The sequence below is a fragment of the Rutidosis leptorrhynchoides genome, chromosome 1, assembly GCF_046630445.1.
Source record: "Rutidosis leptorrhynchoides isolate AG116_Rl617_1_P2 chromosome 1, CSIRO_AGI_Rlap_v1, whole genome shotgun sequence".
NCBI classification, from domain to species: Eukaryota; Viridiplantae; Streptophyta; class Magnoliopsida; order Asterales; family Asteraceae; genus Rutidosis; species Rutidosis leptorrhynchoides.
The window spans coordinates 275,956,578-275,968,619 of record NC_092333.1 but is presented as its reverse complement, the minus strand read 5'-3'; the positions used below and the strand labels follow the sequence as shown (position 1 = coordinate 275,968,619).

At 35.0% G+C, this 12,042-nt stretch overlaps 1 protein-coding gene across 1 annotated transcript; it reads right to left on the bottom strand.

Annotated features, from left to right (window-relative positions):
• Nucleotides 1-6,893: 6,893 nt before the first annotated feature.
• Nucleotides 6,894-8,962, bottom strand: LOC139869550 (uncharacterized). The gene is made up of 4 exons (XM_071857774.1): nucleotides 8,550-8,962; nucleotides 8,293-8,342; nucleotides 8,101-8,182; nucleotides 6,894-7,855 (listed from the first exon to the last, which is right to left on the bottom strand). Exons 2-4 carry the CDS (start codon nucleotides 8,308-8,310, stop codon nucleotides 7,155-7,157), a joined length of 801 nt encoding a protein of 266 aa, XP_071713875.1. The 5' UTR covers nucleotides 8,311-8,342; nucleotides 8,550-8,962; the 3' UTR covers nucleotides 6,894-7,154.
• Between the last annotated feature and the right edge of the window lie 3,080 nt (nucleotides 8,963-12,042).

Genomic DNA, 12,042 nt, shown 5'->3' with positions numbered 1-12,042 from the left:
TACTTAAAAGGATACTAATAGAGGAACAAAACAAGACTTGATTCACTAAAATCCATGTAGTAGTTTAGGAGAAAAGGCTATGTAGATTTAATAAAAAAAACTGTTGTAGTCTGATTTTGGTCTAAAGTATGGTCTTTAAAAACTAACCAAATGAATAGCTGGAAGTTAATCCTTTTTACCATGTGTTATTTTATATCTTTTAAGTGTTTTGTAAAAGCCACAAGTCAAACAAAGGTGATTTACTAATTATAAGTATGCATGGAAGCTTGTAGTATAAATCTGGACAGATTTGGACACTTGTAGGAAATCATAAATTTGACCAATTTATACTTTGAATCTAGAAGCTAACCTTACATGGTTGGATTCGGGACTCAATAACCTTTCCAGAGGTGGTAATCTCACCTTAAATGGATATCTAGATTGGTAGAAACACGTAATGTAATGTGAAGGCAAAACTGGACAGATTTGCTGAAACTTAAAACTACGAATTATATAATGTTTCCAATCAAAAATCGAAATGGACATGTAAGAATACTTGGGGACTGATCTTAGACTCAATCTAAATACTATATGGGATAGTATGACCTCTGACCTCATAATATTCATTAGGTCTCAATCCCGGATCACCGCACACTATCTAAACCGACTACCGTGTATATCTTACACCGCATCAAGTGAGTTCGTAGTCCCATTTTTAATCAATCTTTTATACTTTTGGGATGGGATAATACTTTTTTACTATTTTACATATTGGAATCAAGTACTTACAACTATATTCTATGTTGAGTAACAAAGGTCAATTTTGAAAGCCCGATTTTGATATCGTTAATTACCGGTTTGGTAAACGCGAATATTATGAATAAATCTTTTTGAGGATGACTCCTCATATCAGGATAGGCCTTCTAGGCTATCGGATGCATAACCTTCGACCATATGCACTTAGACCTTGAGTGACGCTTGTTTTCGGGTACTTTTACGTTAACGTTCGATATTGAAAGCTCATGAACTAGAATATCTTTTTAACTAATTTATACATGAAATCTTGATGTCCATTAACTTATGCATTGTAACTAAACCTATGAACTCACCAATATTTATATTGACGTTTTAAGTATTTATCTCAGGTACTTAGCTTTTGGAGCATTTTCAGGTCGGGCATCGTGGAAGTTTAAAAATGTCTTTTGTTAAATCTAATATTAATAGGCTAGATTATGATGTATTTGTATTTGTACTATGTCTGTACTTGTATTTTGTAACCACGTTGTACCAAAAACTAAAATAGAGACCGTGATGTAATAAAATGTATGTTTCCGCTGTTGACGTTATCTATAACTGGGACACTATGTTAAAGTTCACACCACGTCTTGGGAAATCGAGACGGGGGTCGTGACATCTGCATTTCCAAGTAACAAAATGTGATTCGTGTATAATAAGAAGAGTTAGCCATTTGTCAAATAAACCTTCCACACCTTCACCACTTCTACCACTTCTACCACATCAAACCATTATTCCCATCATCTTTACTATCACTCGAAAAATACAGAAAATGAGATTCCTTCCGAAAACCCGATGTTATAAACCTCTCAAGTATCACGACAAAGGTCTTGAAAAAGTTTATCGGTAGAAAGTTTCTCGAGATAAAATGTCCAAAAAAATGTGTATTTTCAAAAGTTCTGAGAAAAGGAGTCATACTTTCAAGGTCTTCGACTCCGTACGGGAAACCTAGTACCCGAAGAAGAACACCGAAGATTGCATTAGGAGAGGTCTGGAGTTTGAAGTTGTCACTTTTGTATTCGGAACTCGTTTAATCTACTGGTACTTCTATCCTTTGTCCTTATATACTGTCTTTCATTATTATGCCTTGTGATATCATTGCCTTGATTAGCGAGTAGTTATCTTTAGTGTATGCTATGATGTAGTCAGTTATAATTCCGAAATAATATTATGGTTTGTGTATATTGTCGAGATGCTTTCTGGTTATGCTTTAAACTCAATCTCTTTTCCAACTAATTCAACGTACTTATTGGCTCTGTTATTGGGAAGTCGCGAACCCCGATTCAGAGTACACTATCTGTGTCACCTCATGGTAAGAGAAGTTTATCGGATACAACGTAAGTTTGACTGAGGCACACTGGTTATAGTAAGTCCACCGAGCCTTGGATTCCGACCGAGGACTCTTTCGTAGTAAAATATCTATCTAGACCCATAGTACATTCTCGGTCCTAGACCATGCTAGTGTAGTCACCAAGAATATAAACTTCGTACATGCACGCTGAAGCATAACAGTTGTTGTAAGCTGTACCTCTGCTAAATAAGGCCATGGAACCCGGTCAGTGCTGATTAGTACAATTCACCATAACGCGGTCTCAAGCATTGCACCCTACTTGAGGGATTCTTAGTTAATTAAGAAACTGTTTGTTTAAACACATAAAGGATTGGACCGTTAGGATAACCGAACGTGTTCATGGAAGTTAAACCTAACTTGGCCATGATGTTCTTTATGGTTGAACTCTTTTTAAGGGCGTAACTACCTTTTTAAACCCAATCATTAACGAAAGCATCGAAACACATCACGTCTCTCGGATATGGCATACTCTGTATTCTATTATGCTTAAGAAAGTTTAGACCTTTGTGGAATGTTAATACGTTACCCAACCGAGTCGCTCAATTGGATGAGCCGTCTGAACGTGTATGCCTGTAGTCAGACTACACGGGCGTCAGGGGTAATGGATCTTGCTGTCTATTCAGAATCTTTAAGCCTAACGCATTACCCAGTGACATGTCTTATGACATGGGCGTTTAAGACTAGCGTAATGAATACAAGATCAATACCTATTCATGAGCCAGCATTCCATAATCTCAGCAAAGTAACTGACGAAACCATAGTATGCACTTATTTTAACCTTATATGAATTACAAATCTTATCGAATTTACTTTATTTTATCTTATAAACTAGAAAACCCAAAATTAGGTAATACACCACTTCTCCTTTCCTTTAGGATTATCTTAAGCTTTAATTATAGGTTCGATTCTACTGATATCTAAAAAATACAACTCTAGGTCATACTTCCCTTACTCGCCATAATAAGGAGTAGTACGATTTATGCCCTGCTAAATATAAATTTTAAAACTATTATTCTCACTTGTGATTGCTGATCCTAACGTCTTGAGGCCTAACAACACCGCATAAATAAAACCGTCCGTTTCGGTCATATCACACTTTTTTCACCAATGTTAGGTTCATCCATCTCATTCTGTATACGTCGTCCATGTCTCCTTCCTCTATGTGTGACTAGTTTGGATGGATCGACATGAATGCTCCAAGCTGGATCACTCTAATATGATTGATCTTTAATTAGAAAAAATGATTCATTATATTGATCTCTCTGCCTGGTTTTTGTGTAGTTGTTACTAATCATCATAATATTCTCACCTGTATCAACCTCCAAATATGAACATACTGCAATGGCATGGGCGCATAGAAATATTTGGTGTTGCCATCTTCCACAAGAGCATTTTCAATCCTTCGCATTATAAATCAAACTAAAATCGGTCCCTCCATCACCGACTTTCTCATAAGATGAGTGGACCTAGTACACACCCTGGTTGACATCATATGGTGTTATTCGGTAGGCCGTTTCTCTTCCTTCACGTTCTTTAAAGAGTTTCCACATTTTCCTGGACATCGATGAATTCCATCTTATAGCTTATGCTAATTGATTGATAAAGTGGTTTCTGGTGTAATCAAACGTTTATTCAATACAATATTATATTGACATCATACGAGCATGACACAACACATAGTTTAGGAAATCAACTATGTTTTTCGTTAGGTTACCTCAACGATGCTGACCTCTGTCCCTATAGAGAGCCTACTTTCCTACATCCGCTTCCTTCAAATATTTCCAAGCTGCTACATCAATGTCTTTAAATTCGTGAACCCAACGAATGTAGGTGTTGTGCTGCGTTATGGCACCGATTATCCAACACCACTTTCAATCTCTTGGTTTTTACACTTGTTGTTTAGGTTGCTATGAATGTGAAGTAAACAATACCGATGATGCCAACCATCGATTTCATTCATCGCTTCTGTATACATGCATGTCGATCGATAATAACACATAGTTCTCTTTCCGGTATGACAGGCGATATGGTCTTTGAATTGTTTCAAAATCCAAGCCCAACTTATGTTTGTGTCTTGGTCTACAAATGCAAAAGCAACATGCAAAATTAACCTGTTAGCATTATTTGCAACTGCCGTAAACAATTCTCCAATGTAATTACTTTTTAGATGAGTTCCATCCACACAAATGATAGGTATACACTTTTGAAAGGCTCGAATAGCCGGTCGAAAATTCCGGAACACATACTTGAACATAAACGATGTAGGTCTGGTTTGTTGACCATACAAAAATTAAGCCACTGTATCGGGATTGGTATGAACCAAATCTGCTAAATACTTGGGTAATGTAGCAAAGTTAGTTTGACAAGTTCCATACATCCGTTCAATTGCAATTTGCCTTGCATTCCATGCTTTTGCTTAACTGACATCCACATTCCAACTTTTTTTACTTGTGCTTGGATGTGTTTCACTTGGTACGCAATGTCTTTACTAATATGGCCTGTAATTTCATTAGTAATCAGGCTTGATGTTAAACAACGATTGTCGTTACCACGAACGTTTCCAAAACAATTATGTTCACCACCCCAGGTTGTAATTTTCCAGATCAACTCTTTGTTTTATTTGACCCACTTATAGTCCACTTACAAGGCCTTACTTCGGGTAGACCATTTTAATTTTCATCAAATGTAAAGCATTTTGCTTTCAATTATCTTGGTCTTGTATCGTCCATAATCATTTCTCTATTACGCCTAATATTCCAATGGCGGACATCATATAGAAGTTCAACTTTGTTTCTAAAAACCATCCCTCTACGAACCTCACAATTATCTTCATTGAAACAATCCCAAGGTTGTTCTTCATTTTCATCGAATGGAAGTCTATCATCATCACCATCATCTTCATCTTCATCATTAATAAAACCGAAACGTGAAACAAAGCTTGTGTTTTGTGGATTAGCTGCACCACGATTTCATTTTCATCTTCTTCTGAAACTTCTTCGTCTACGATATATCCAAGGTTGAAAAAGACGCGAGACGGGGTCGAAACGGTAGTGACCTCAAAACGTCGCAACGGAAAAAAACGGGGTCGAGACGGGGTCGAAACGGATGTTGACTAATGTTGACTTATATATATATAAATATATATTTACACATATTTTAGAGCTAAAAAACCTTCGTTGACAAGTTTGTACCTATAATTGCTATTAGCGTTAATATAATACAAAATGGAATACTAAACTAAGTCAATTTTGATTGATTTGACCGACTTATGACCGATTTTAACAGAATTTCCGACTTTTGACCGGCGTTGACCAAATTTTTCTTGCATTTGACCTGACTTTTGACCGTTGACCGGCTTATAAGAAAACGGGACGGAGTCGAAACGGTTTAGTCACCAAAACGCCGCAACAGGCGTCGCAACGGACGCCGTTTACAACAGTGGATATATCTATCTCATGTACTGCCACTTTGTACATCATCATCATCATCTTCATCATCATTTGGACCATCACCTTCATCTTTCGCGTCACCTTCTTCTTGTTGTAAACTCCTTAAGTGGGTGTTAGTTGTGGATGGACCAACATCCTCAATAGTAACAACTTGTGAAGATTGTCTAATATTATGCATTTGTACCACAAAACTAGATTGTTGTGTGCAAATGTTTGACTCAATTTGTACTTCAAATTGTGCTTGGTAGTAATTTGAGTCAATCGAAGATAGATAATAATATGTTTCCAAATTATCGTCTTCTGATTTCATTCTTACTTGCCACAGAAATCATATCAAAGAATGAGTTTCAATGTACATGATTCTGGTTGAACCCCAACGTATTCATAAATCATGTTAGTCAACATGACTAAATCAACCTTGTACATGAATAGAAAACCATTTATTTTTGACAAATTATCACCACTAAGCATACCATTTTGGAATGTAATTCCACCAGCCCAAACAAGATGAACCATCATTGGACAAAATAAAGCCATCAAATGTAGTGAGAATCGTTTGAATGTTTTGAAATTCGTTCATATTGTTAATTGTTGAATATATGTGATTTGTGGTGTTTGAGATGTGGTATACATAATTATAAATAGCATAAATGAGTTTCAACCATTCAAAACTTGACAAAAAAGGGTATAGTTATTAAGGTCTCAATTATAGTTCAAACCACACTTGTCAAAATCGGTTTCATAAAAAGCCACTGAAACCGGTGTTATGAACACTGGTTTATCTCTATTATTGTCAGCTCAAGCAATCCGCGTTTATGAAGTACGGTTTCATGGTGATTTGTCTAAGTCGACCTTCCCAAGGCCGATTATACTAGATTTGAAAAACTCACATGCAAAAAACGTTTTCTGCAACACTACTACAAAATAATACCCTTCAGTACTATTTGGACATCATTGTTTATCTAAAGTTATTAAGGGACTTCAACTTTTTATCTAAAGTCAATATCTCAAGTCAATGTGACAAATTACACTCACACTCATACATTACAAAAATGAAAACGATGCAGATACTCCGTATATCAGTACTATTTGGACATCATTGTTTATCATTGACTAAGAAGCGGAGATATATTCAGCTTTCAATTATTAAGATGTTAGTTAGCCACAAGTTGAGGTTTATAAGGGACTCTAACCAGTTATCCAAGTAAACATGAGACCGGTTATTACAAAATACACTTAGAAATGCATTACAAATATAAAAACGATGCATATCAATACTCTTTGGACATATTGTTTATCATTAATGAAATAAAAACCTCTATGCTATATATATTGATGTATCAAATAAAAACTGTTAAGGTATACATATGTATACACTGTTACATTTTATTATTATGTATATATGTAATATGTATATATTATGTAATTATGTATATATATGTAAAAAAATAAAAACACCGGAGCCTCTCTCATCCTTCAGCTACACATGAAGAGGAGATCGACGCTTATTGATTAATACCTTGATGATTGGTAATGGTCACCAAGAATAAAAATGGCTTTCATCATGTAACATGACTTGTTTACATGATTGAGCATCCTTGAGGGTTGTCTTCACTAAAGTAGTAATCACACCTACTCACATAACATGGTCTGTTTCCACCATACTGATAATATCCATCGTAACATGGGCCTGGTGGAGGTGGTACGGGCCTTCCATACCCATAATGACATGGGCCTCCATCAAGACCTTGGTAGCATTCTTGACAACATGTTGAAACAGGTGGACAGAAAGGGTATTCACCCATTGGCATTGGATATGGCATAGGCATATTAATAGGCTCTGGTTGAGGTTGAGGCTGAGGTTGTGGCTGCGGTTGAGGTTGAGGTTGTGGTTTTGGTTGTGGTTGTGGTTGTGGTGGCGTTGGATCAGGCATCTTCACAGGTGGGGGTTGAGGTTGTTGGACGACAGGTGGCATTGGAAGTGGTTCTGGTTTTTTTGGTGGAGGATCGGGTTTGGGATCTGGTTTGGACACAGGTACGGGTACGACAACTGGAGGGGGTTTAGGCTTGGGATTTTCAGGTTGTGGTTTAGGCTTTTCGGTTGGTTTATTTTCAACAGGGGGCTTAGGAGGAGGTTGTTTAGGCTTTTCAACAATCTCAATGCTCTGAATGGCTCTCCCACCTTTACAACAAAGCTTGTCTCTCAGTCTCTCTGGGTCGCAGCATACGACCGTAATCGTTACCTTATTTTTGTCCTCATCAAACACTTGATCTCTTATTTCTGTTACTCCAATCATAAATTAAAGAAATTAAGAGAAAAAATAACTAGAATATGCGTATGGAAATAGTGAATAAAACTAATTAAAATCATCAAATGATCAAATACATTAAGAGGTATATACCTAACATGGGTAACAACTAGATTAGACAAAAAAAAAAAAAAAAAAAAAAAAAGAATGAGAATATATTATACAGAGTAAATGATTAACAAATAAAAATTGAACAGGGAATTAGCAAATAACTTACCAGGGAATTTGCAGAGCAATTTCCTGACCTTTTTGTAGCAGCTGGAGCATTTCAGGTCAACTTCCAGTATCATTACAGTAACCTGTTTATATGATATATGATATGATGATTGTTGAGATGTATAAATTCATATTCATATAATCGATTAATAGAAACACATATATTAACTAATTCAAAGAAATAAATAACAACCTTTTCTGCAGAAGCCATGGTAATGATGAGAGATTCAGATGGAGCTTGAACTGAAAAGAAGAAAGAAGAAAAAAGTTGTGCACCCCATTAATAGTAATAATTGTAATTGAATTGAATTATAAGAAATTGAGAGGATCGGAACAATTGACTTGTATTTTATTTTATTGATTATGAAAATGATGATTTGTATGTAACCATAACATGATGATATAATAATAATAATACTTACTATATTAAAGATTAAAGATGAAAATTACATTAAAAAAAAGGTAGAAGGAGGTCGGCTGCTGTTGAACTTAATTCATGTGCAATAGAAATTATCACCAAATTGTCGGTAACAACACCTAAGAGATTGCTGACCCTTCACTCAAAATAACATAACAATAACACATCACCATATATAATAATTTGCTTGTTTTTCATAACCACCCATCCCCATCTTAATATCATCTCATCTCATTTCACACTAATAAAAGAAACTTTGGTCCCCACCCTCACTCACTGTGTGCGCTCTCTTTCGTTAATATTGGAATACAACTACGTACGTACGTACGTACCTTGAAATCAAATACGTACCTAACTTTTCATATAGGCTGGGCCGGCTCTAATCGGGGTGCATAGGCGATAAGCAACAGTTAAAGATATCAAGCTTCGTTGATGCATAATAAATCCGCATTGAACTTTAACAGTAGAATAATTCTCTTTTGAAACGTACGAAAATAACGATTTAAATACTTATTTTGAACTTATGATTTCACTTGTCTTCTTGAGTAATTCCAGTAACAATTTATTTCCAATAAAATAAAATGGGTGTTGTTTGTATGTAGATTTTTTAAACGGCGGTATTAAGGTTACTAACGGGAGTCATAGACTACACACCCGACGATCATATTCAGGAAATCACAGGTCATGCGCACATGCTCAACCCGTTAGGAGAAAATCTCATGATATTGCACCTAATGAATCGCCAGAGGGAACCTTGCTAGATATGGACATAAATCATCATTTGCAAGAACTCGAGTGAACCTTACTATATATGGGCATAAGTCACCATTTTCAAGAAACCCCCATAGAACTCCATATCCAATTGCAAAGAAAATTCAATTATGCAATTCTTACTTGAGGCTCGAACTTGAGACCTCTCATATACCCATAAAAGGGCGGTAACCACTTTTCTATATGGAGATTATTGTTGTTTGTATTCATCTTTGTTAGACCATTATTAATGGTGTAGGCGTGATGGTTGTGAAGCGGGTTTTGTGGGGTATATTGCTCATATGGCAATTGTGATTGAGTTATAGAGTTCGTAATGAGTGATGTAGTGTGATGGAGAGTATGTCCCATTATTTTTAGTTTATTTTTCATTTTTCTTTGAGTTATTTTATTAGTTCTATTTGATTTTATAATTAATAACTCATTTTTATATAAAACTAAACGCATAAAAACTAATTAAACGTCCTCCAAGCTAATACTACAATAATTCAAAGTCCTAAAAAATAAAATAATAATAATGACTTGAAGTCCTAAAATAATAAAAAATTACAATTACAATAATTTAAAGTCCTAAACGTTAATAATACAATTACATATACAATTAATAAACCGGTTTTCGGACTCAACTATCCGGAGTCATTATTATCGTAATCGTAATTACGTTTGGGACTTTCATTCATGAAATAAGATACAACTCAACTCTAGAAAAGCGTGTCTTGGCTCGATGTTTTTCAACATCACATTCTTCCTTCTACATAAGAGACGTAAATTGTTTCTTGTCTTACACTATATGGAATACGTTTTTTTTTGTGGCGAGATTTCGTGCCGCAAAAAGGTGTATTTATCGCCGTAATTACCTTTTGCAGCGATATCACGCAGTAAGTACACTGATTCTATAGGTACGCCATCTAAGGTCTTTTAAGACGAATGTTTGCGGAGTTGTTTTGTGGGACCCATTCGTTTTTCATAAAAAGAAAAATAATTCTTTTGCCGACCAATCTTTTGTGGCGTTGTTTTCTTGAACCCACGTCGTCGCAAGATAAGGGTAACAATTGCGGCGAGTTTTTGCTACGCATATCGCCGCAAACATTGGTACCTACAACTTTTTCCTGTACCCCTTTTTGCGGCGAGGGTCGACGCTAAAACTACGGGAATTTACAACAGTAATATGTTGTTTTTGCAGCTTCTCGCCCGGAATTTCAGACGTTTCTTCGCAACCTGTGTGACTAACATTTTAGCAGATATAACAAAAAACATCAACAACATCAAAGTCTATAGATATGATAAAACCAAAATAAATAAACGTTTACGAAAAGTAATTACAATAACATCCTACAATTATTATATTGTAGTTTTACAAACATATCATCCAAATCATCTTCGACTTCAGGTTGTTTTCATTCATCGGATCCTTATCCTCAGCCTCATCCTCGCTTTCATTCGAAATTTCAATCGCGACTTTTTCTTTTTCTTTCCACCTAAACCCAAAAACATTTTCATGACATCGTGCATACTTTTTTTCACGGTTTCTGTCACCGACTTATTCACACTCTCTGACATTTTAGCTTTTAATCACTCTCTCTCCTCGGCCCACCTACGATTATATTCCTCTTCCGCAAAATTTTGTTGACTAGTCTAGGTAGATGTACACAAATCAGCGGACCTTCGTGACCCATATATCCTTGGCCCGACAACGCTTTCCCAACCATATCGTTAGCCTAAAACCTCATTCATGCCCTGCAGTGAGTCATTCGATTTTCTGCACCGACCTGCAAATCACGTACTCGCACTATCTCATTCTGCATAGTTAAAATACAAAGAATAACCAGTGTAATTAAATTCAAATTAATATGTTTTTTATACAAGTTAATGAGCTAGTGATGATAATTACTTACATAAGCAACCTCTATTATCTCCTGATTAGCCTTCGATTAAACTTTCTGGATCATTCGTTTCCCGGTAACGCTGTAAATATATGAAATTAGAAAAGAGGTATACATATATTTATACATATATAAAGTTATATATATATATATATATACATATGTGTATATGTATATATGTATATATATGTACATATATACAGTTATATATATATATATATGTATATATATATATATACATACATATATATATATATATACATATATATATATATATATATATATACATATACATATACATATATATATATATATATATACATATATGTACATATACATATACATATATGTACATATACATATATATACATATATATATATATATATATATATATATATATATATATATATATATATATATATATATATATATATATATATATATGTGTGTGTGTGTGTGTGTGTGTGTGTGTGTGTGTTTATTCAAACTACAAATAAACTAACTTACATGTTCATAACAAAACTGAGCGAACGACTTCCTGCTTTGATGATTCTTAACTGTTTGCTTCGCACGACATGCTTTGTTAGCTTCTGACCTTTTCCGGTGATGTTCACTCCCAATCATTTTTCTTGTAATGATCCCAATCGGCATGAATTAACTTGCATCCGGGCGGTGGCATGTCGTTGTTTCCTTTATTGTTCAAAAAAGTCTTCTTGTATCTTTTGTCACTAGTACAAATTTCTGCATGCCATATTGATCGGTCCCAAACTGATGCTTGGAATGGTTATTAATGACAAGGAATTTAGGTGATTTTAATGGTAGAAAAAATGTTTTTATGATTTTTCATATATATCAAGTATTGAAGAAGATTGT

Coding starts and splice junctions, on each gene's coding strand:
- LOC139869550 (XM_071857774.1), bottom strand. Junction 7,856..8,100: donor ATTGCTCTGCAAATTCCCTG/GTAAGTTATTTG, acceptor TTGGAGTAACAG/AAATAAGAGATCAAGTGTTT.